This window comes from Leptopilina heterotoma, unplaced genomic scaffold (assembly GCF_015476425.1).
Source record: "Leptopilina heterotoma isolate Lh14 unplaced genomic scaffold, ASM1547642v1 Lhet_36, whole genome shotgun sequence".
Classification (NCBI taxonomy): Eukaryota; Metazoa; Arthropoda; class Insecta; order Hymenoptera; family Figitidae; genus Leptopilina; species Leptopilina heterotoma.
This window is the reverse complement of record NW_025111040.1, coordinates 1,068,593-1,095,397: the sequence shown is the minus strand read 5'-3', so window position 1 is coordinate 1,095,397 and position 26,805 is coordinate 1,068,593. Positions and strand designations below refer to the sequence as shown.

The window sequence follows — 26,805 nt, the reverse complement described above, 5'->3', positions numbered from 1 at the left end:
AATGTTTCGACAATAATTAGTTTTTATAATTTTTTTTTTTCAAGAAACCTAATCAATAAATAAAAATACAATTAAAAAAAATTAAAAAAGTGAAAATAAAAAAAAGTAAATAAAAAAAAATTTTAAATGACAAAAAGATTTTTAAATATTAATGACAAATTTTAATTCATTATTTTTTAAATTTTAAAAAAATAATTACATATTAATATAACTATTTTCTATAAATAATTAATTTTAATGAAACTAAATAATTTACAAATATACGAATATAAAATAAATTTGAAAACAATTTTCACCAAAGATTTCAAAAAGAAAAAATTAATTAAAAAATGAAAAATAATTTTATAGATAAAATCGAAAACCAGTTTTTTTATTGCCTTAAATAATTATAGAGCTGTAGTGTGAATCACTGAAATTAAGTATCACCAAGCTCACGTGCTTTTTTTTTATTCTGGGATACTTTTTCATTTAAAAAAAAAAAAAAAAAAAAAAAATTATAAACAAAAAATAAATAAAATTAACATTCTCCTAAATTATTCTCGTGGGAATATTATAATTAATACTTTGCCGAGGGTAAGTTTATTTGAGCAGTGATTAATTATGGCACTGACTAGTTAAAGTCTCATTTTTTTTATCAACTCGTCACTTTTTTTAAATTATACTAAATAATTAATAATAATTATACAATAATATTAATTAATTATTAATTAATAATAATTATACAATAATATTAATTAATTATTAATTAATAATAATTATAAATTTCTACCTAATAATTTATTAATAAAAAAAAATAAAAAAAAACTAATTACATTATTTGATAATTAAACAAATTTATATTAATTATTATATATATTTTTTTTAATAAGAAAAATTTATTAATTATTTAATGTAATTTATTCGTTCGTGTAGATTTGTAGATTTTCATCTGATTCAGACAAATTTTTTAGTCAGGTAATTTTTTTTAATTACCTCTAATTTGTCACATTTTTTTTTTCATAAAGTCTTAGATTTTTTTTCCTAAACGTCTTGATTTCCGGAAATAATCATTGGAGTCACGACGCTATTTAATAATGCGCCGTTTTCAATTTCTTTGACATTTGCCTCTGTATGAAGGGAAAAGTCTTTTGTTGTTACTATTAAATTTTGTTTTCTCGCTGCTTTCTTCTCTCGCTCAACCTGTTATAAAAAGACAAATTAAAATTAAATTTATTGAAAAAATTATTAACATTTTTAATTAGTAGAAATAAAAAGAAAATTGAGATTTAGGGAATTTCTCTTTTAAATTTTCCCGCGTCATAATTTTTCAAATATACCAGCAATGTTGCCAATAGATAAATTTCATTTTGCGTATTTTTGAAACCACCGCACGAGTTTGATTATCAATTACTTTATATCAAAATCAAAATGAATTTCCAAAGAGTTAAAACTTAAAATCGTTAAAATGCTGAAGAATAGTTATAATAAATGAATTAAAAATTATTATTATTTAAAAAAAAAAGATTTTCTACCGTCTGTTTGAAAATTCAAGAATGTTGGCAACACTTTTGTTAAAACAGTTAAAAACAGTGTTGCCACCTCGAGATTGATTATCAAAATCAAAATGGATTCCAAAGAGTTAAAATCGTTAAAATATTGAAGAATAGTGAACAAATAAGTGAAATAAATTAAAAATAAAGTAATAGAATTATGTTTCTTGTTTAATAAAGTGAATAGTAGTGTTTTTATCTTTTATTGTAGTAAATAATATTAGAGTTCATTACGATCTTGAAAGACTCACCTTGAACAATAGTCGAAGATAATGACAAGGGAATACAACGCACTTGCCCTTGTCCTCCTCGGCGTCAATATAAACACCTCTCACGAGAATAGAATTACTACAATTGAGAAGAACAAGAAAAATAAAGCAACCAATGTGCGTGATCCAACATGAAAGTTCCTGATTCTCGGGTATCAGCCAAATGTCAAGAGTATTCCAAATTCCACGCCAAACATTGACAGTTGCCAAAAAACTCAATAGAATAAATGCATCTGCCAGGACGAGTTTTGGAAAACCCTGCAGTCTTGCACAGGTGTAACTCATCATAGGTTGCAGTAAAAATGCAATTGACACTAAGGTATAACCAATAATCTGTAATTTATGTTTTTACGGTTTTTACAATCTTATTATGCGAACATAACCTCAAAATTGTCAAAAAAAAAAGTTTTTATCAACTTTATGTGCATTATTGAATTCGTTTTATTTATTTAATTCATTTCATTAAATAAAATGTCAAATAGTTTCCGAATATAATGACAAAACACTTGTTTCACTTTATTCAGTAACTATTTGAAAATAAAAATATTTCTCAATTTTTTTTCAATTAAAAATATTCTTTGGAATTTTTCAATTGCAGACAATTTTTTTTTCATTAAAAAAAAGAGAAGAAAAAAAAAATTGACTAAAAAAATATTCCATGTTTCATAAATTATAAATTCTTTTTTTCATATCAATTTTGCATATAAATTGCATTCTTGCACGTGGAATTCGATTAATATCAATTGCGATTGATTTTCCTCTTTTCTTGATTTTGAAATTCTAGAAAATTTTTTATTCTGTCGAAACATAAATAAAAAATTACCAATTGATTCGCAATATTTAAAAAGTTCAACGAACTTGAGAAATTAGGAAAAAATTAATTTATACTTGAATTTTATGTAAATGCTTACAAGAGAGCCTAGTGCAGATTGTTCTCTATTATCAGGAAAGAGAAAAATATCAAGCAGTACCCAGACTCCTCTCCAAACAAATACCACAAGTGTCCCAACGATAATTACACTAAAGGCACAATCCAATATGTACAATGACCAATCCCTCGAATTCTGTAAGCAAAAAGTTAATTTTTTTTAAATGTATAATTATATCTTAGGATTTTTAAGTTCCTTAATTTAATTTTTCTAATTCTGTAAATTAAGTAATAATGTTAAATTTATTTTAAATAAAATAAGAAAATTATTATTTAGAGAATTGAGGGAATTCCCCTTGGTGACTGCAAAATGCGATTCACTCGAAACCAGTGCTGGTTACGATCCAAAGGCAAAGGAGGGAAATTTCAAACGTCTCGACAATCTCAATGAATAATTGTGAGCAACAAAAATATATTTTTCTATTTTTTGTTACCATTTTTGAAAATATTTACTTTTTTACTTTTTAATAATGAATCTGAAATAATTGAATTCTCATAAACAAATTTATCCAAATTTTTCAAAACAATTGAATTTCTGCGAACTGCGAAGAATTTTATTATTTAGGAAAAGAATTAAAATCTCACTAAGAATGTAATTGAAATTTTATAAAATAATTGAATTTACGCGAAAAATGTTTTCAATTAAAAATATTTCTTTTATAATTTTGAATCTGAAATAATTGAATTCTTATAAATAAATTTATTCAAATTTTTCGAAATATTTAAATTCCTGCCAAAAATTTTATTAAAATTTATAATTAAATTTCTGCAAATAATCTGATTATAAAAATAATTAAATTCTCAGAAATAATTTTATTAATATTTTTTTAAGGAATTGCGTTTTTGCGAAGAATGTTATAATTAACATTGTTTTAAATAATTGAATTATTTCGAGAAATGTTATATTATTTATGAAAATAAATAAAATTTTGTTAAGAATTTAATTCAAATTATCAAAAGTAATTGAATTTTTCAAGAAATTTTTCAAAATAATTGAATTTTTGCAAAGAATTTGATTAATTATGAAAATAATTCAATTCTCATAAATAATACTATCAGCATTTGTCATAGTAATTGAATTTCTGCAAAGAATTTTATTTAAATTCTGGAAAATAATTAAATTCCTGCAAAAATTTTCGTAAATTATGAAAATAATTGAAGTCTTGCTAAGAATTCAATTACATTTTTCGAAAATAATTGAATTTTTTCGAGCAATTTAATTAAAATTGTAGTGAAGATATTTAATTTCTCATAAAGAATTTAATAAATATTTTTAAGAATAATTGAATTTTTGCGAAAAATGTTATCAAATTTTTAAAAATAATTGAATTTATGTATTTGAGAAATTTTATTGTAATTGCATTGAAAATAATTGAATTACTGCGAAGAATTTTATTAACTAATTAATAAAATGTAGAAAAAAATAAAAATATTTCTATCTCTCTGATAGTGTAATAAATTAGTTTGACGAGTTAATGACTTCTAAATGATGATCGTTCATCTCAATAGATTTGAGAATTGATAGTTTACAATAATTCGTTATCAGCGAATAGGTAGGCCAGTGATTCAGAATTTTTTACGGAAACATAAACTTTTCCTCTTTTCTCACTTTGATAGCGTTATTTGTTAATTGTTTTCTTAAGCTTTAATGTGTCACGCAAAGATAATTTATTATATTTTTCATATGTATATCTTTCAAATTCAAAAGTTTATTTCCTTAAAATAATCACATTGAAAAAAATTGTTTGCACTAATTACTTTCGTCTTTATTCGGTTAAAAAAAATATATTTTAATTTTCTTTTTCTTCATTCAAGGAATATTATTTTTATTTCATTTTAATAATTTTTAATTAACAGTTTCTTTTGTAAAATTTGAAAAATAATATTCAGGAAATGTATAAAAAAAGGAAATTTATACCTTTTGTTTTAAAATGATTGATGACGGAAAACGATCTGAATTACGTGTGATAATGATATTCACAAGTACATTGATAACCATTTCAAAACCTGCAGAATGCAATTATTATTGTTTCTCATTCAAAAACTTGTCTGAAACATTTGTAATTACTATTATTTTTTTCTTTAAAAAAAAAATTATCTTCTATTTCCGAACAATAATTATTGAAAGTGTAACAGCAAAATAATTGTTAACAATATTGAGAAAGAATATTTTTTTCTTCTAATTGCTGAAAAATCGTTCTAATTAATTTTCAATTTAAAAAAAAAGGAAAAACTTATTGTTAACGATTTGATACGCATTTTATGTTCCAAGTACTTTTTGTAATGAATATAATTGCATTGTATTTATTTTTTAAATTAATTTAATTACTTTTAAATTATTTTATATTTTTTTTCAATTTAAATTCATTTGGTATCTGAGGATATTCACCTGTTTTTGTAGGGAAAAAAGTGATTAAATTGATAAAGGTTTTAATTTATGGAAATTTTTCAATGATTAAAAATTTACTTTGTTCGAAAAAATTTCAATCAATCTTAATTTAAATTTTTAAAAGGATTTGTTGATTAAATTTTCAATCGATCTAAATTTAAATTTATAGGGTCAAAATAAGTGAAACCGGCCACTTGAAAAATTTTTGTCCCCGAATTTAAAGTTATCTATGGTTTTTGATAGATATATGAGTAAACTTTTACCCGCTAAAATATTTTTCAAAAATTTTATTTATTTTGAAAGTTATCAGGTGTTAAACTTTTAGGTTACTTTTTATTCTTTTCATTATTACTCCGAAACGAATGAAGATAATTTCAATTTTTTTTTTGGAAATTAAAGCTAAAAGTCTGTAGTTTAAAGTGCAACTGAAAAAATTGCTGTATAATAAAAATTTCTAATTGTTATTAACAATTATTTTAAACAATTGCGATTTAAAGTATGTTCTCAATGTCGGAAAAAAATCAAACTATACTCATGTGATGCGCAAAACTCTAACGAGTAAATTAAAAAAAAAAAAAGTGAGTAACCTCTAAAATTACAGAAGTTATGCATATTTTTCTGACGACGCGCGGGAATTAACTGATTCGCAAACTCTCGAGCGCGCGGGAATACGCCCGCGCCCGCTCCCGCCGCACTGCTCACACTTGTGTTTTCAAACAATTTATGTTTACAGAGAAGGAGAAGTAATTAAAATATTATTTTCTTACTGAATAGTTTATTAATATTTTTACTTTTGGAGTAATTATATACATAAAAACCATTTTGTATGTACTCATAAACTGCTTTGCAGTTTTTATGCTTTGATAAAAAAGTTTTTTCGTGGGTCTGATATTCTTGAATCGTACAAAAATCGAAATCGATATTGTTTGTGTAGAATTTCATCAAAAATTTTTTTAAATAATTGGATTTCTAAATAAAATAATTGAATCATTTGTCACTTCTCCAAAATTCAATTTTTATTAGTGTTTTAACTGAAATTTCTTCTATAAATTCGCTATTTTTAATAATTTATTATTTCTTAAAATTGTATTCCCATAAAGAATTTTATTAACAAATTTTTAAATAATTGAATTCTTTGAACGAGTTTTAATAAAATGTTTAAGAATAATAATTATTAAAAAAAAATAAAATAAAAAATAAAATAAAAAATAAAAATAAAAAATAAAAAAATAAATAAAATAATAAATAAAAAATAATAATAATAAATAATAATAATAATAATAATAATAATAAATAAATAAAATGTTTAAGAATAATAATTATTCTTAAACATTTTATTAAAACTCGTTCAAAGAATTCAATTATTTAAAAATTTGTTAATAAAATTCTTTATGGGAATACAATTTTAAGAAATAATAAATTATTAAAAATAGCGAATTTATAGAAGAAATTTCAGTTAAAACACTAATAAAAATTGAATTTTGGAGAAGTGACAAATGATTCAATTATTTTATTTAGAAATCCAATTATTTAAAAAATTTTTTGATGAAATTCTACACAAACAATATCGATTTCGATTTTTGTACGATTCAAGAATATCAGACCCACGAAAAAACTTTTTTATCAAAGCATAAAAACTGCAAAGCAGTTTATGAGTACATACAAAATGGTTTTTATGTATATAATTACTCCAAAAGTAAAAATATTAATAAACTATTCAGTAAGAAAATAATATTTTAATTACTTCTCCTTCTCTGTAAACATAAATTGTTTGAAAACACAAGTGTGAGCAGTGCGGCGGGAGCGGGCGCGGGCGTATTCCCGCGCGCTCGAGAGTTTGCGAATCAGTTAATTCCCGCGCGTCGTCAGAAAAATATGCATAACTTCTGTAATTTTAGAGGTTACTCACTTTTTTTTTTTTTAATTTACTCGTTAGAGTTTTGCGCATCACATGAGTATAGTTTGATTTTTTTCCGACATTGAGAACATACTTTAAATCGCAATTGTTTAAAATAATTGTTAATAACAATTAGAAATTTTTATTATACAGCAATTTTTTCAGTTGCACTTTAAACTACAGACTTTTAGCTTTAATTTCCAAAAAAAAAATTGAAATTATCTTCATTCGTTTCGGAGTAATAATGAAAAGAATAAAAAGTAACCTAAAAGTTTAACACCTGATAACTTTCAAAATAAATAAAATTTTTGAAAAATATTTTAGCGGGTAAAAGTTTACTCATATATCTATCAAAAACCATAGATAACTTTAAATTCGGGGACAAAAATTTTTCAAGTGGCCGGTTTCACTTATTTTGACCCTATACTAATTTTAATTAAACGAAAATTCAATATTCAAATTCAATTTTTATCTAAATTTTAAATTATGAACGCTTTTATCCAAATTTCAATCAAAATTAAATATTTAGCTTATATTTTTCATTAGAGGCAAATTTCAAATATTTATTACAATCTTGGATTAATTTTAGATTAAAAATTTTAATAAATTCAATTATTTACTAATTTATTGTTTTCAAAAACTTTAATAAAATTCTTCACAGGAATTCAATTATTTTCAATAAAATTTCTCAAAAGAATTCAATTATTTTTAAAAATTTGATAAAATTCTTCGCTAAAATTCAATTATTCTGAAAAATGTCGATTAAATTCTTTATGAGAATTGAAATGTCTTCATTACAGCTTTAATTAAATTCCTTGAAAAATTCAATTATTTTTGAAAATTTAAATTAAATTCTTAGCAAGAATTCAATTATTTTCATAATTTATAACTTATTTAGCACGTATTTAGTTATTTTAAAGAATATTAAAAAAATTCTACACAGAAATTCAATCATTTAGACAATTTTTCTAAAGTTATTTATGACAATTGAATTATTTTCATGATTAATCAAATTCATTTCAAGAATAATTAAAAATAATTTCTTGAAAAATTCAATTATTTTCGAAAAAATTAATTTAAATTCTTAGCAAGATTTCAATTATTTTTATAATTTACGAAATTTCTTGCAGGAATTTAATTATTTTAACGAATTTTAATAAAATTCTTTGCCGAAATTCAATTACTATGACAAATGCTGATAATATCTTTTATGAGAATTGAATTATTTTTATAATTAATCAAATTCTTTGCAGGAATAGAATTGTTTTAAAGAATTTTAATAAAACTTTCGCAAACATTTATTATTTTACAAAATTACATTAAATTGCTGTATAAGAAAAAAGTTTAATTAAATACTTTAAAAAATTTAATTCTTTCTCTATTTTGAATAATTTTTATTGAATTCTTTATGAGAATTGAAAGAGAATTGAAATATTTTCAATACAATTTTAAATAAATTCTTGGAAAAAATTAAATTATTTTCGAAAATTTCAAATAAATTCTTAGCAAGTTATCAATATTACTTTCATAATTAATTAAATTCTTTGCAGATATTAATTTATTTTGAAAAATTTGGATAATTTTCTTTATAAGAATTCAATTATTTCAGATTGAAAATTATAAAAGAAATAATTTTAAAAGAAATATTCTTATTGAAAACAATTTGGTTTAATTCATTTTTTTTTTTCAAAATTCATTGCTTTAATTTAGAATTTCAATGGTTTTAAAATTCAAAAACAAGAAGCAAACAAAAATATTTTCAAACTGCGAACAGATTACCGTAATACAAACGATTATTAATAATATAGATAGATTATTGTTTTAATATTTTTTTTTAAATTTGGAATTAACCGTAAATAATGAAAATTTTGAAAGGAACTCACATTGGCCCGGAACATTGTGGGCACCTCAAAGTAACCAACGCACGAATCCAAACTAAGTGAAAACGGTGGTGCGGCAATATTTCTTATTGCCCTCATAATTGCAAGGGCAAGAATACTAACCGATGTTGTTGCAAACACTGTACTCGGTGACATATCAGTGAATAAATCTAATGCCTGCCATGGACCACGCCACGCATTAACACAACAAAATCCAAATAAATATGTATAAAATCGTGAGCCAATATAATAACACAAACGATGTTTATCGGGATTTAAAAAATGATCCAAAAAATTTTGCAATAAATTAAATATAAATAATCCCATAAAACCAATGGCAATTGATGTTAATGCACTCGATACAATATCATTTCCATAAATATATAAATGACTTAAATGCCATGTACCACGCCAATAGCCAACAACCGCTGGCGTTGCAACACCAGCTGAAAATATTGAATCTAAAATTGCGAGTATCGCATAATAAACACGGGACGAGGTACTTCTGTCCAATGCACTCGCCATACCGGCACCACCGCAAAATTCAACCATTCTTTTTCTGTTTTCTGTTTTTTGCGCAACACTTTTGTCTATTTTTCTTTGTAAACTACTCGCACTTTTTGATCTTTTATTTAGTTTTTTGTTAACTACTTGCACTTCATGATTATTTCTTTGCCTTTTTCACTAGGTGCCGAATTCTCGTAGGTGATTATCCTCGGGCATTTTTCTTCATCGACTGAATTTCTCAGGAGATCGAAAATATATATATCGAAGTAGTTCGAAATAATTAATTCCACGTAATTATGTTTCATTATCTGTCATCATTTTTTTTCCCCCTTTTCTTTCTTTATTTTTATATAATTTTTCGAATTTCGATTGAAATTATTTCCAGGGCAAACTTTTCAAGTCTGTTTCAGTTTCTTTACTTGTTTTTATAGTTTATAGAGACAGTTGTTCAGAGATAAATTTACACATAAGTAAGTAATATTTACAACAATTGTTTGTGTGTCACAAAAATTCTCCATTCACAGTGATTGCAAATTTATCCATTTCGAAATTATTTTCTTCTTCCTTTACTTTTCTTCTCTCTTGAATTTTTTCCAGGGGAGACATTTTTGAAAATTAATTATTTATTCTTCTTTTTTTGCAAATTTCAATATTAACGAATTATTTAGAATTTGATTTATATTCTCGCTTAAAATTCACTTCTTTTTGTACTCGATTTCAGCTGATGGAGAATTAGCGAAAATGGAAAAGCGAAAACTGGACGGAAAAGGAAAAATTGATGGTTTTCGTTTTTGTTTTGGTTTCGTCGATGATGAGACGAGACAGGTCGAACTGCGAATGAATACTGAGTCTTGTAAAGAGGAACGACTATCTTTTTATCAACTGATGAGTAGAGCCAACACCATCTCATTTAATCGCATCATCACATCATCGACATCGTCATCATCATCATCATCATCATCTTCTTCATCATCATTGTGATTGTGAGTGAATACTACCAGGAGAGGTGACCCTACTCCAGAATTCAACATATATTCGTTTCTTCTTCTTCTATTTCTTCAAACAATTCGTCGTCCCTCCCACGTGTAATAATCAGACCAACTATAATGCACGCCCATAGTTGATTGGATTGTTGGATTAAGAGGTATGTTTCTACGATTCCAGCAGTGATGATTCTTTAATCAACTTTGAATCGTGTTGTTAATTCGTGAATAAGGAACGAAAAATTTCATTCACTGAATTTTGAAAATTTCATTTTTGAAAATGAAAAACGATTTCTTTTTTATTCGAATTTTTTTTCATTTTTGTTTTTTTTTACTGAATTGTTTTTTTTTAATTCGTTGTTAACAGGGATTTCATTTTCAAAGGGACGTAGATAATTTTTAAATTAATGGAAATTTTTTATTTATTTAAATCTCAGCCTTTTTTGTTACAAAAATTTGTTTCAAATTTTGACAAGAATTTTACAATATTTGAAATATAATACTTTGTACAATGGATAAAAAAAAGATAAATTAAAATATAACAAAGAAATATATATAATAATAGGTAAAAATATTCATAAACAAAACGAGTTATTGATAGCAATGGTTTTTTTTTAATAAAAAGTAATATTGCATTTTTTAAACTAGCAAATTTTACGCGTGCGAAACATGTTATTCACTTCTATTATTCTTATGGAAATTACAAAAATTTTTCATTTTTAAATATGAACTTCAATTTTTCGCAAATTTTAGATTCGAAATTTTAAAAATTCATTTATTAAGTACATAAGTAATTATTATTGTTTATCGTTTTCAAAAACTTTAATAACATTCTTCGCATGAATCCAATTATTTTCGTAAATTATAAAATTCTTTGGAAGAATTCAATTATTTTCATTAATAATAACATTCTTCGGAAGAATTCAATTATTTTCATAAATAAGAACATTCTTCGGAACAATTCAATTATTTTTATAAATATTAAAATTCTTTGCTGAAATTCAATTATTTTCATAAATAAGAACATTCTTCGGAAGAATTCAATTATTTTTATAAATATTAAAATTCTTTGCAGGAATTCAATTATTTTGAAAATTTGTAATAAAATTCTGGAAAAAATTTAATTATTTCCAAAAAATTTCATAAAATTCAATAATAAAATTTTTAATCCCAATTATTAACATAGAGCTAATTATTTTAAAAAGTTGAAAAAAATTTAATAATTTTCATAATTTTCAATTTAAATGATTAAAAACGACTATTATTTTTGAAAAACTTAAAGAAATTATTATAAATACAACTTAATTATTTATGAAAATTCTACTAAAATGATTCAAAAGAAATTAATTTTTTATCAAAAGTTTTAATAAAATTTAATAATAAAATTATTAATTACAATAAAATTGAACAATCAATTTTTTAATTTTTATTATTGACAGGATTTTATTATTGACATTCATTTCAATAAATTTTAATAAAATTTCATGAAGAAATTCAATTAGTTTCTGAAATTTTAAATAATTTTTCGAAACTGAGGAAATCAATTATTTTCATAAATAAAATATTAAAATTCATCGATGGAGTTAAATAATTTTATTTTCAAAATTTCAATTCAAATTATAAAAAAAATAAAACTACAATGATTTTCAAAAAACGTCAAGAAATTCTTCAAAAAAAATGTAATTATTTACTTTCTGCTTCTGTAAATAAAAACAGTATTTTGAAGAATTTCTTTAAAATAAAACTTTAATTAAATTGTTTTAGAAAATTTAATTTTCTATCAATAAATTTAATAAAATCTATTAGTAATATTATTAATTACAATTATAAATTGAAAACATTTTTTAAAAGAATTCAATTATTTTCAATATTTTAATAAAGTTCCTTAAATGAATTCAGTTATTTAAAAAAAAATTTGAATCAAATTCTAAGAAGAATTAAATTATTTTCTAAAAATTTAAATGAAATTCATTTCAATAATTTATTAATTTATTACATTTGTTTTCAAAATTCAAAGAAATTCTTCAAAAAAATTTAATTTGGATTTTAAAAATGTTAAAATTCTTCGCAAGATTTCAATTTTTTTCAAAATCTTCAATAGTATCTATACTTCGAGAGAATTAAATTATTTTCAATCTTTCTATATTAATAATCGTTGTATTCGTTTGTTGTTGTTTGCTTTTTTGTTTCGTAACTTTTTTTAAATCATTTTTCCTTTTAAAATATTTACAATTTCAAAATTTATGTATTGAAAATCACCGAATTGTTGCGAAGAATTTTATCAAAAACTTGATAATAATAGAATTCCTTCAAAGAATTTTATTAGGAAAATAATTGAATTCTCGCGAAGAGTTTTTTTTTAAATTTTCGAAAATTCTAATTAAATTCTTTTTGAAGAATTTCTTTGAATTTTTTTTTTAAATAATTGAATTTCTTTAATAATTTTAATTAAAAATTTTGAAAATAATTGTAAAATAATTGAATTCTTTAACAAAATGTATAACAAATTAAGAAAAAAATTGAATTCTTTCGTGACATTTTTTTGAAAATAATCGAATTTTTGAAAAGAATTGATATTCTTTGCAAAAATTCGATTCGATATTTATAAATATAATTGAATTGTTTAGAAGGATGTATTAAAAATTTAGAAAATAATTGAATTCTATTCAATTAATTTCAAAATTTTCAATTAAAATTATTAACAAAACTCCATTATTTAAAAAAAAATTCAAAGAAATTCTTCAAAAGAATTTAATTAGGATTTTCAAAAATTGAAATAAAATTCTTGTCAAGAATTGAATTATTTTTATAAATAATAAAATTCTTCGAAGTAATTCAATTATAAGTATAGATTTAAAAAAAGAAGAAAAGAAAAATCTTACTTAAAAAGTAAAAACTTAAAATAGAAAAAGATACCTATTATTTGAAAAATAAATAGAAAATATTGACGTAGTGTCAGTAAATGATTTTGATGTTTTTTGATACAAAATAAACACATCGATGACTGCCCCACGTGCCACCTTGAGACATGATTTTTTCTGAGTGGCGTTTCCTGCCGGTGCAAATTTAACAGTAGCTTTTGTCGCGACCCAAAGTGAAAACGTTATTAATCGGCACCTTTTTGTGTCTCAATCAAGCTTCGGTTTCAGAATCAATCTTCTCACCTTGGTTCACGACAATTTTTTCTTTCCCGCTTTGCGCGCTCGTACAATTTTTTTTATTAGATCCAATGAATATATCCCTTAAAGAGAGGACCCAGACTCTATATTCAGGGTTTTAAAAATGTTATTGCATAATTTTAAAGTCCCTTATATTCACAATTTAGTGATTCCGTGAATAAATGCGACAATTGTGTCGCCTCAGAAAATTTATCTCTTTATACATTAGGAAATCATTTGCCCGTCATTTTATACAATTTTACACTCAACGAAAATGACTCTTTCCAATTTGAAAATTCAAATTAGTTCCATGATAGTTTAGCATTTTATTTTTGAATTTGCTTTGAAAATTGATTTCAATTCTAGTCAATTTTATAATTTTTTTCGATTTTCTTTTTTTTTCAAACTCTTGTTTTAATTTTTAATTATAATAATCATTTCTAAAATAAAGTAGAAAATTTTATTCTTTAGAATGTTTAGATTTAATTAATTGTATTTAGATGAAAATATGGGTAAAGTAAATTTACATTCTTTCAAGTTGTCTAGGAAATTAATTTATATTTTGCAATACAGATCAAATATTGACTGAATTCTTTATATAAAATTTTTTTTTTTTTGTGGATAAATAATGCTCCATTTTCTCGTTTAAAAAGAAGAAAAAAAAACGAGTGAAAAGCGATTTGTCTCTCTCATGAGAGAGTGATAATCAGATAATAATGTAAAGAAACTCAACAACATTTAGACGCCAAGCTTTGTCGCTATACAAAATAATATTATTTCATTATCAGATAAATATTGATCCTCGTGATCGCATTAGAAATTTTCATTAACAAAAGGATTTTTTAAACTCAATTAAAAGTTAAATAGAAGTTAAATAATCGACGAGAATTTAAAAAAAAACTCAAATTTAAACGAATCACTATAAATTTTTATTTAAAAAATGATACAATTAGCAAATAAAAAGTATGAAAAAATAGTTAAAAGTATTTTTTTAAAACGTTTTATTCTTAAAGTAAAGAATTGAAATAGAAATAATTGAAAATCATTTTTTTTATAATAGACATGTAATTTTACTTAAATATTTGTGAGTCACAGTAGATTTTGATGAAAAGAAATAATAATAAAATTTGCTTACCGTTTTGTATCGAGTGTTGAATTTGAAACTATATTTTGGTGTGTCAAGAACAATAAAAAATGGTACCGCCAATAAATTAAAGAGCGATTTCAAGGTAATCAATTCTTTGAGACAAATTCCGAGGAAAAATATTATAAATCTGAAAAAATAGTATTTATGATAACAAAAAATTATAAACAGATAGGTATTGTAGTAACTATTAAAAAAAAATTTTAAAGGAGCAAAAATAAAAACAAATTATTTATGCAAAAAAAATAATGAAATAATAATAAAAAAATATTAATGAAGAGAAAATATTTTAAAAATTTATATTAATAATCGTTGTATTTCTGTAATAATTTGTTTGAATTTTTTTTTTATTTTTATCTGCTATTTTGTTTCCTAACTTTTATTATAATAATTTTTTTGAATTTTAAAATTAATGTATTGAAAATCATTGAATACTTGCGAAGAATTTTTATTTATTTAATTATTTATTTATAAATGGGCAAAGTTTTAACAAAATTTTAACATAAAATTTGAAAATAATTGAATTTTATGAACAATTTCTTTTCAATTTTTTAAAATAATCGTTTTTGTTAATAATTAAAATTAAACGTTTGATTATTGAATTTTATTAAAATTTTTAGAAAATAATTAAATTCTTAGAATGTTATTACAATTTTTTTTAAAATAATTGATTTCATTCCAGAAATTTTATTAAAATATTAAAAATAATTGAATTGTTTCAAAAAATGTCTTTAATGTTTGGAATAATTTTCATAATAATTGTAATTAAAATTTTACTAAATTAGATTTTATTAAAATTATTGATAGAAAAATAAATTCTTTTAAAGAAATTTATTAGAGTTTTTGTAAATAATTAAATTCTTTTAAAGAATTTCTTTAAGTTTTTTGAAAATAATATAGTTTTTTTTTAATAATTTAAATTGAAAATAATTAAATTAAACAAAGAATGTTTTTCAACATTTTAAAATAATTGTGTCTGTTAATAATTATAATAAAAAATTTTATTATCATGAATTTTATTAAAATTCTATTAAAAATAATTGAATTCCTGAGAAAAATTTTATAATTTTTGCAAGTAATTGAATTCTTCATAAGAATTTTACTATTTATAAAAATAATTGAATTATTTCCAAGAATTAATTAAAATTATAGGAAATAATTGAATTTTTTCGTGAAATTTTATTAAAATTGTATTAAAAATACTTGAATTCATGCAAAGAATATTTCTATTTATAAAAATAATTGAATTGCTTCGAAGAATTTATTAATAGCATATTGAATAGCATTTTAAAATTCCAAAAAATTGGAATTACAAGAAAAATATAATTAAAAATTTTAATAATAAAATACTTGATTATTTTTATCTTTATAATTATGTTTTTAATCTTACCCTAAATTTTGGCCAAAAAAATAGTCGTAATAAAACCAACAACCTCGCCAATGCGCTACGCAAGCAAATCCAAAGAAATAGGTGTAAATTCGTCCAAATAAACGTGATAAAATTCGATAGAAAATATTTTTTGTTTTAATATTTTCGGCAAACATTGAATGAAATAAATGTTTTAGAACTGAAAAGCTGATGTGTAGAAATACTCCAATGAGAAAATTTGCCCATGCTGGAAATCGTATAAGAAAAAATATAATTAAATTCGTGATTTATTTAAAATAAATTAAATTTATATTTTATTAAAATTGGTATTAAATTTAATATCGAAACGATTATTTTTCGTATGTAAATAATAATTTTGTGAAATAATGTCTTTAATTTTTTTATTTTTCTTTTTTTTTAGTTTTATATAATTATTATAAGTTGGTAACTTATTTTCTTCTTGGCGATTCAATAAATTCCAAAGACTCCACCAAAATCCAATACACACGGGACCAATTAAAATATTTGCAATAAAGGAATCGATTATTGAGAAAATTCTCTTTTTTCTCAATTTCCACTTTCTTTTTTGCGATTCTTCTAAATTTTCTTTTGATTCTCTTTCGATCTTTCTTAACGATTCATCCTGTTGGATTTAAAATACAATTATTATTTATATTATAATATTAATTTTTCTACTATAAAATGTTTAAATAATTTTTTAATCTAAATTAATTGGGTGTATTAATATTTTAGGATGTTCGTGGATATGGGAAGTCTGGAAACCAATATATTTATGGTGAGCAATTTTTTAAAATAAGTTTTAGTAAAAAATGATAACAATTTTTTTTTAATATTTAAGAAAAAATTTTAACGATAGTGAAGAAATGAGAATTTTTTGTTTTTATACAAACCACTAAATTCTTTTTGACAGCAACACTATTTAAATTTTCGACTAAATTATCGTCTGAATCACTGGAAATTTCTTTAAATTCTTCTTTATTTTTGTCATTTTCCTCCTTAGAATTAAAATTATTGAAATTTTCACAATTTTTCTTCCATTTCGTCAAATTACTGTCCAATTTTGATGATTTTTCGTTATTTATGGTTTCTTTTTCATTTTTGAAATTTTCCATTTCTTGACTCATGTTTGTAATTTTTGAAAAATTTTTTCTAATAATTAATTTACAAATGAAAACGAACTATAAATTTGTAATAATTATATTTTGAAACTTTCGTCGAATTGTGATTCTAAATCTGAAAAGTTAAATAAAATTAAATTTCTCCGTCAATATTTTATAGCCGATCAAAGTTCGGAGCTATAAAAATGATATTGAATTACTGCTCGTCTTGAGGAAATTAGAATTATAACTTATAGTGAAAATAAATAATAGAACTGAACTTGCAAACTATAAATAAATAAATAAGTATTTTGAGTAAAAGGCTTATCACTAACTGCAAGTATATATAAATAAATAAATTTATAATTATTTACTCACATGAAGATACGATTTTCGGGTAAATTATTAATTTGGCAAATATTAAAATAATTTAATTTTAAATTCATTAATTAAAAATTGAACCGAAATTCACTGACTTAAAAATTTTGTTGTCAATTCTTCAACTATTATTCGCATTTGCAATAATAAAAAAATACGCGAACGCACCTCATGCGCTGGTTGACAAACTACAAAAGGAACTGATCGTAAGGAAAATAGAAACATCTAATTTGGTAAATGTTTAAAGAAAAATTAACGATAAGCATTTGTTAATCTTATAAGAGGAACTGAATATTATGAAAATAGAAGTTTCAAAAATTGATAAAAATATTTTCTGTAATAATTAACACGTAATTATTACCATTTATCACTCGGCTTAAAAATCTAAAAAAGAATAAAAAGCTTAAAAATCTAATTTCTAATCTCGGAAATTGAATTGACAAATTTTAAATCAGTGGTAAAATATTGAACTCGTTTATTTTTTTTTTATTTTTTTTTATTTTCTTTGTTTCGACAGAATAAAATTTTTGCTACTCAAAAACATTAACGCGAATACATTACAATTTTTTTTTTTTTGCTCGATGTATCATATTGAGAATTTTCTTACTTAAATAAAAAGTATTTTAATAATAATATATCAAATGCAAAAAATTGCTTACAATCTATTATAAATTTTCAGAATTTTTTGATTTCAGGAAAAGAATTTTTCAATTTTTCTTTTGCACTCTTTCTTTCTAGATTAATAATAATAATTCAAATCTAGCTTTACTATCTAGCTAAAAATTTTCTTTTTTTTAAACTTATTGTTCAGCTATTCCTTAAAGAAACGAATTTGAAAATAAAAATTGACAGAAATAATAAATAGGAAACAAATATTTACCATAAATGGGAAATTTAATAATTATATTTATAATTATTAATTAAAAACGTTTTTTTAAATTGTTTCTAACAAAATTTCTACTTTGATTTACTAAAAAAATCGAAATGCATTCCAATTTGGCTTTTAATTGATATTTTGAATATAAAAACGATTTTATAATTTTTTTTTGCTGAATTTTAACGAAACGAAAGTGCGAGACGAAATACATTATATACAAAGATCCTTAGATCTATAACTTTCTTGCAGAAATTTTCTTCCTGTTTCTTTCTTTTTTTTCTTTTTCGTTAATTTACAGTCGACAATAAAATTATTTATTTTTCTCACATGAAATAATTAGCACGATCACAGCAATTTTTATAAATTTACAGGCGGTATATAAATGCGTTTTGAAGACACTCTTCGTTCTAAAAATTTTTTTCTTTCCAGTTTTTCTTTTTTTTTTTTTTTGATTCTTGGATTTTAAAAATTTGTCATTTTATATAACAAAGTATTTATTAGAATAAGTCATACGCTAATTATTATCACATATTTTTTCTAATACAAATTAACTTTTGTATTGCGCATTTTTTTTTTTAATAATAAAAAGCGAACTGTCGAGACGTAGATTTTTTAATATTTCTTTGTTTTTTTAAAGAAGAAAAATAATTGTTTAGTTAATATTTTGCCCTTTTTATTTTTCTCTCAACTGTGTAAATTGAGTTTTCTATTTTCTTTTAGTGGAAGTAAATTATTATTGAATAGTGAAATTTGTATACTTTTCGTATCGAATTGAAAATGTTATTTTTCTTTTAATTCAAAACCAAAAAGTTTTCAAAATGGAATTTAGTTTCAAAATACGGCATTAATTTTTTTTTTATTAGATGATTTTATTTCAAGTCTAATATTATGCAAGTATATTTTGTATATATTTTATCCTACTTTTTAATGGTTGAATTGAAAAAAATGGACGAGTCGACTAAAAGTTGTAAATTATTTATAAAAAAAATTCCATTGAATTGAAAAATTAAAAATCTATTAAGGGCATTCGAATAAAAATGAAGAAGAAAAATTCTCATTTGACAAATATTCAAAATTTTGATCATTTTTCTCCATCTTCAGAGAAGAAATAATTTTTAAATCTTGATCAATAGCGAATAAAATGCCCTTAATGAAAAATACTTTAAATACTTTAAAAATATGGCACAAAGCATTTAAATTCATTGTTTAAATATTAAAAATTGTTTTAAGCGGTTTAATGTGCACTTTTATCAAGATTTTCAATAATTTTTATAATTATTTAAGTATGAAAAAATCTTAATAATACATTATTGTACTGAAAAATTTCTTTTTATAAGTTACTCATGCATATATTTTGTGTGTATAAAAAAAATTCTTGACTAGATGCTAAGCGTTATTTTTATTGGCTATTATTTAATGATATTAATTGATAATATTTAAAATAATTAAAAATTAATTAACTGATAAAAATTGTCGAAATAATTTTTAAAAGTGAATAATTTCTATATAATTTCAAAATTAATTTAATTAATTTAACTAGATTAATAAATTAATAATATCAATTAATAATACAAATTTTTAATTATTAATTATTTTCAAATTATAAATACGAATAAAAATGAAATTTAATTTAATTAGAAATTTTCGAATTAAAAAAAATTTATTCCATTTTTTTTTTTCATTTCAAAGGCGAAGAAATATTGATTTTTTTAAATTTTAAGTATATTTTTTTAAATATTAATAATAATCGATCAATTAATAGAAGTTATGGACTTAATTAATATACGTATTCATAAATTTATATACGTATGTTATATATAATATAATAATATAATATTTAATTATGGCACTGACCTCTTAACACTTTTTTAAATTGCAACATCGTGAGCAACGAAATTGCAAATATAAATATTATTTAGCTCTTTAAAAAAATTTTTTTTTTCTCTCAAAAACATGTATAATAGAATTTTATTTATAATTTTTTTTATATATATTAAGTAAAATATCTAGAAATATTTTTATTCACTATCGTAACGATTTTTTGTTCAATTGCTTTTGTATAATAATATTTTCTTACAATCAAGAAAATATTCTTCTCATTACAATAATTTAACAAAAATTGTATATTCGAAGTTAATTAATGTACATTAATTTAATCACAAACTATATTATTATATATTAATTAATTCAGTTAATTACGTACAAATGTTTTGGTATTCGTAGACTAAATTGTGTTTTATTTTTTTTCTACTGTTAAAATCAAATTAATTTAAAAAGTAAACGCAACTCTAAAAAATAATTTTTTTATGAAAAATTAAAAAAAAATATTAATAAACAATTATTTAAATTATCAACAATTATGTATAATAATAACAATAACTTATAACAACAATAATTAATTATATTAATAATAGTAATATTAATAATTAATTATTATAATTTAATAAAACGAATTCAATTTTTTAATAAAAATGATAATTGAAAAAAAGTTTGATTAGAGTTGCATTACTTAAGAAAAATTAAAACAGAGCTGTTTCACTTACAATTATGTGATTTTAATATTATTTTTATTTATAATTGTTTATTTAAATTGCTGTATTGTTAAAGTTACATTTAATTATATTTCTGTAAAATTAGTTTCTGTATTTTAAGTACTTGAGTTTAATGACAATCCTTAATTTATAGAATAGTATTGAAAATTCTTTTCTTTTTTGAAATTTTCTTCCTTTTAATTGTTTGAATACAATCTTCTTTTTGATTTTCGATTGTTTGATTTGATTTTATTATCATTGTTTAATTATTTTAAAAAATAATAATGATTTTAAAAAATTATTTATAATAATTATTCGAAAAAAAAGAATTCATTTATTTAGCGGACGTTTTGGAAAATTCGTTTAAATATTGGCAGTAAAAAGGCATTTTTTTCTTTCTTAGGACGTTAATTTAAGAAAAATAAAAACAGAAAAATCAACGGTAATAAAATTTTCGACACATTGTTTGTATATTTAACAGTCTTATAAATTTTTTTCACTTTTATTTGCTTTCGTTTATTTACTTCCTATTTTTGTTTTTCAGTGAAAAAAAAATCAAGGTAACGAAAATTTGATATGTTATCAGATATTATCAAGTTTAGTTCCGATATTTTGTTAATGATAATTATTGCGCTTTTTTTGTGTGTTCTTAAATTACTTTTTTCTTCTAAACAGCTCTGTTTTAAAAAAGTTAACAGTCTTATGCAAAAAACTATTTTTTTAAATTTTTATTTGTTTAAATAATAATTGAATATTATTAATTAAACAAATAATTAGTAGGTAATAAATTAATCACCTAATTATTAAATAATCAATTAGATAAACATTTTTTTTTATTTATTAGTTGATTAATTTATTAAGTTCCTAATCTTAAATATTAATTAATACTCAAGTAATTAATTACTTAATTAATGATATTATGATTAAAAAATAAATACTTGATTATTGTAACTAATATAATTAGATTAAAATTTAACTATTTTGTTAAATATACATTTTTAAAAATTGTTTGAAAATTTTTTAATTGTCGCTAATTAGAAGCATTTTAATTTATTTTTAAAAAAGTTCAAAAATTGTAAGATTTAAAAAGATTGGAAAATTTTTGAACGACTGCAATTATTAAATATTATTATGACAATATATTTATGTATTTCTAAATGAATTACTTTTTTAATTCTAAAAAGTATTTTTTTAACGGAAGCGCCATTTAATTCGAAAAAATTCGAATAAACTAATTTTTCAATAACTTTTTTTTTTCTTGTTGAAAAATTTATTAATGTTAAGAATATTTAAAGAATTTTATGTAGTTTTGAAAAAAATATTAGGCCTCTCACTCTTTTATTATTTAATGAACACAAAGAAAATTTCAAACTATTTATGTATTTTATATTTAATTTGAAATTTAAGAAAAGTAGTAAATTTTACTTTATTTTGTAATTATATACGAAAAAAATTTCTTTCTTTCAATAAGTCTCAAAAATGGTTTTTTTTTTGAGATATTTCAAAATTGATTAAAAATCGTTTCGTCTTTTTTTCTTTCATCTTTTTTTTTACATAAATTAATAGATTACTCTATATATTCTCACTATTTTCTGTAGTACGCGAGCGATTAAATCGAACTTTACGATTCTTAAATACTAACTAGTAAAATTGTTGAAAATAAAATAAAATTATGATAACAGTATAACAATAATAATTTACAAGAATACTGTAAATACGAATCCTGAAAGCTAAACTAATCCGAGCTACGACATTTTACCTATATTATATATAATATATCCAAAAGTTTTCTTTAACGATCTCTTTTCTTCTACATACAGTCATCCATTATTGCATCGCCCTTATCTTTTAATTGCGATTCATCCATGAAATTATTTTTTAAATTCTTTTCCTCCGCTGATTTTACACACTGGAAAAAAATTAAAATTTTAATATTTCATTAAAAAATTAAATAGCAAAATTAAAATTTATAATCAATATTTTTTTATTTCTTCTCTTTTTATTTTTTAATTGCAAAGAAGAGGAATGAAAGTTAATTTGAAAAATATATTCTTTCTCTAGCCTAAGATTTGAAAAAAGATAAAATTTTATACTTTTCAAATACAATTTGAAACTTACATCGTCAATTTTAATTCTTGGCGCTGAAATTTGTTCCGGAAAATGCCAAGGTTTGAGATTTGGACAGTTTATTAATTTCCAGGAGGGATAATTTTGCGATGCCTTGTGTAATTTCTTTACCATCTGATTAACAAAGGAAGACAATAATTTTTAAATGTACAAATAATTAAAAAAATTAAATTATTTTCGAAAATTTATTCTGAAAAATTTTGATAAAATTCTATATAAGAATAGAAATATTTTCAATACAATTTTAATTTAATTTTTCCTCAAAAAACTAGTTATTTTTGAAAATTTCAATAAAATTCTTAGCAAAATTTCAATTTTTTCCCATAATTTATTAAATTTTTCGCAGAAATTTTATTATTTTACAGAATTTTAACAAAATTCTTCCCAAAAATTTTATTATATCGAATGATTTTAATAAAATTCTTTATAAAAAAAAATTTAATTAATTGCTTTAGAAAAAAATTTTTTTTTCCTAAATAATAAAATTTTTTGCAGAAAGTCACTTATTTTGAAAAATTTTGGTAAAATTCTTTATAAGAATTCAATTATCTAGATTAAAAAAAAAGTAAACGAATAAATATTGTTCTAATCGAAATGATAGAAATTAAAAATTGCAAATTGCAAATTAATGTATAGAATTAATGTTAATTATTCTTGCCTTTGGTGTGAAAATTTGCGTGATTTTATTGACGAGCCACACAGGTAATTTTCCATGTGGATCTGTGTGAGAGACGTAACCCAATTCTGAACCACCGTTTTGCGAAAGTCTCACAATATACCCTGAAGAAGAAATTATTTCTCTAAATTTGCTAATTAATATACAAAATAATTTTTCCCTCTTTTATTTTCTTCTGATGTAGTTTATTAATATTTTCTCTTTTTTTAGTTGTTACCTGTTAAATATGACGTCGCTCTCACAAAATGCTTCCTGGGAGGATAATCTTTATGATATACGGAGTGATTTATGATTAATTGTTCTTCACCAGTGTCTAACCATGACCTTTGAAGTACAAAATCCCTATTTTTCAAGGGCGATGGGCAAGCCACTAAAAAAAATAAAAAGAATAAGTTACATTTCTCAAAATAATAATTTAACTAATTAATAATAAATTTAGAAAATTTGTTGACACGAAATTTTTTTTTTCACTCAAAGAAAAGACGTTGGCAAGAAATCAAATTTAATTTTTGAAGAATTTCAGATTCAAACTTTAAAAAAATTTAATTATTAACTAATTTACTACTTACTTATTTTCTAAAAAATTTCACGAAAGACTTCAATTCTTTTCTTAATTCGTTATAAAACTTTTGCAAAAATTTAATTATTTTCAAAAAAAATTTCACAAAAGAATTCATTTTTTTTAATTCGTTATAAAATATTTCAAAAGAATTCAATTATTTTCAAAATTTTTATAAATCCTTCGAAACAATTTAATTTTTTTTATAAATAGTAAAATTCTTTGCAAAAATTCAATTATTATTTTTAGTACAATTTCAATAAAATTCTTATTAAGATTTGAATTATTTTCTTAATTAATAACATCACTCTAAAGAATTAAATTATTTAAAAAAATTTCAAATAAAATTTCTCGAAAGAATTCAATTATTTTTAAAAATTATTTATTATTATTTCATAATTTATAAAATTTTTTCACTGAAATTTATTTATTTTATAAAATTTCTCAAAAGAATTCAAATATTTTAAAAAATTTTAATTATATTCTTTATGAGAATTGAAATATTTTCAATACAATTTTAATGAAATTCCTCGAAAACATTCAATTATTATCGAAAATTTTAATGAAATTCTTAGCAAAATTTCAATTATTTTCATAATTTATAAAATTCTTTCATTGGAATTTAATTATTTTATAAAATTTAAATAAAATTCTTCGCAAAAATATTATTAATTAAAAAAAATTCATTGTAAGAAAAAAATTAAATTAAATATTATGAAAAAATTGAATTATTTTCATAATTAATAACATTATTCATAGAATTCAATTATATTCAAAACGATTTCACGAAAAAATTCAATTTTTTCTTAATTCGTTATAAAAAATTTCAATAATTTCAATTATTAACAAACACAATTATTTTAAAATCTTGAATGAAATTGTTCATAAATTTAAATTATTTTTTAAATTTTTAATTAAAATTATTTAAGAAACTCCATTATTTAAAAAAAAAAAATTCAAAGAAATATCTTCAAAAAGAATTTAATAAGAATTTTTAAAAATTATAACGAGAATTCAAATATTTTCCTAAATAATAAAATTCTTCGAAGAAATTCTAGGTATTATTTTCAAATTTTTTGATAAAATTCTTTGCAATAATTCGATGATTTTCAATACATTAATTTAAAAATTGAAAATATTTAAATTTAAAAAGAGAAATTAATTAAAAAGTTAAGAAACAAAAAAAGCAAACAAGGAACTTTAAACTGCTAACAGATTATCGGAATACAGCGATTATTAATATAGAAGAAGATAGATATTAATATAGATAATTCTTTAATCGACTTTTTCAAGAATAGTTTTTTTTTTCTTTAAATTTTCGTTAATTACTCACTTGAATAATAACCGAGATCATTATTGGGATTAAAGAAGCCTATTTCTTTTGATTCAATAACGTGATTGTCCCAGACTTTTCGATATTCCGGATCGTGGAGAACGTCGAATAAAGTTTGTGGCATAACGTCGGAAAATCTCGTTCTAATCTGTAAAAATTTGAAAGAAAACCAAGGGAAAAATTAATTTTTAAACTCTTTCTTCTTTTTTATTTAAAAGAATATTAATTTTAATAATTTTACATTTACCTTAACCATCCGAAAATGAATTCCTGGCACGGATTTTGTCCAAACACATAAATCTGGTTTATTGTAATCCAATCGCCAATCATTGTTGTTATCATAGAGCTGTTTGAGTTTTTCGAAATCCTTATCTTCTGCGATTTTAACAATGCCAACGTCCATCGTTGAATTCTAAAAAAATTTTCGATAAACCGTTTTAGTCTATTTTAATTTATTAATTATTATTTATTTGATTTATTTCTATTTCTTTATTCTTTTTGAGTAAAAGAAATTGTTTATTTATACTTAAAATTTTTAATGGAACTAAAGAAAAACTGAAAAATTAATTTTCATTAATAATTTATTTCGATGTTTCAAAAAAAGAATAATGCAATTTTTTTTAAATATGGAAAATAATTTTTCATAATAACGAATAAAAGATGTTTTTTCATATGTTTATCAAAAACTAAGAAAATATTAAAAAAATTATAATTTAGGAAAATTAGTTTGAGGTAAAATTAAAAAAAAGAATAAATTGAAAAATAGGAAAATATGTTTAATTTGTATTGACAACGATAAATAATGATAAATGTAGACAATATATTCAAAAACTATAATTTAGGAGATAAAGCATAAAATTGAACGTTTATGGAAAAATTAAAAAAACAAATAAATTAAAAAATAGAAGAAAATGTTTATAATTTGTATTGAAAACAATAAATAATGATAAAATGTAGACAATAGAAATATAAAAATTATAACCTGGAAACTGGAAAGTTGCGAGGTCCCTTGAATCACAATAGCGACGATAATGAAAAAAGAAAGAAAAATAGACCCAATTTTTAAAAAAAGATATTTTACTAATCACATTGAGTAATCATCAGTGAAGCAACAAAGTTTAAAGATAAGAAAGTCAATGCTCGAGTTGTTATT

At 21.3% G+C, this 26,805-nt stretch overlaps 3 protein-coding genes and 1 long non-coding RNA gene across 4 annotated transcripts; 1 reads left to right on the top strand and 3 right to left on the bottom strand.

The window, feature by feature from the left end:
• Positions 1–853: 853 nt before the first annotated feature.
• LOC122505482 lies at positions 854–10,493 on the bottom strand. The gene is made up of 4 exons (XM_043617139.1): positions 8,896–10,493; positions 2,710–2,862; positions 1,781–2,131; positions 854–1,179 (listed from the first exon to the last, which is right to left on the bottom strand). Exons 1-4 carry the CDS (start codon positions 9,442–9,444, stop codon positions 1,021–1,023), a joined length of 1,212 nt encoding a protein of 403 aa, XP_043473074.1. The 5' UTR covers positions 9,445–10,493; the 3' UTR covers positions 854–1,020.
• LOC122505486 lies at positions 10,410–24,102 on the top strand. The gene is made up of 3 exons (XR_006301921.1): positions 10,410–10,543; positions 16,807–16,849; positions 23,971–24,102. It is a non-coding gene; the product is annotated as an uncharacterized LOC122505486 (long non-coding RNA).
• On the bottom strand, positions 13,354–17,871 carry LOC122505483. Its single transcript, XM_043617140.1, has 6 exons — positions 17,550–17,871; positions 16,965–17,307; positions 16,507–16,696; positions 16,075–16,309; positions 14,676–14,814; positions 13,354–13,644 (listed from the first exon to the last, which is right to left on the bottom strand). Exons 2-6 carry the CDS (start codon positions 17,196–17,198, stop codon positions 13,603–13,605), a joined length of 840 nt encoding a protein of 279 aa, XP_043473075.1. The 5' UTR covers positions 17,199–17,307; positions 17,550–17,871; the 3' UTR covers positions 13,354–13,602.
• On the bottom strand, positions 22,766–26,772 carry LOC122505484 (START domain-containing protein 10-like). Its single transcript, XM_043617141.1, has 7 exons — positions 26,635–26,772; positions 25,900–26,064; positions 25,653–25,800; positions 23,978–24,130; positions 23,743–23,864; positions 23,076–23,198; positions 22,766–22,866 (listed from the first exon to the last, which is right to left on the bottom strand). The coding sequence occupies exons 2-7, from the start codon at positions 26,053–26,055 to the stop codon at positions 22,768–22,770; spliced, it is 801 nt and encodes a 266-aa protein (XP_043473076.1). The 5' UTR covers positions 26,056–26,064; positions 26,635–26,772; the 3' UTR covers positions 22,766–22,767.
• Positions 26,773–26,805: the final 33 nt, after the last annotated feature.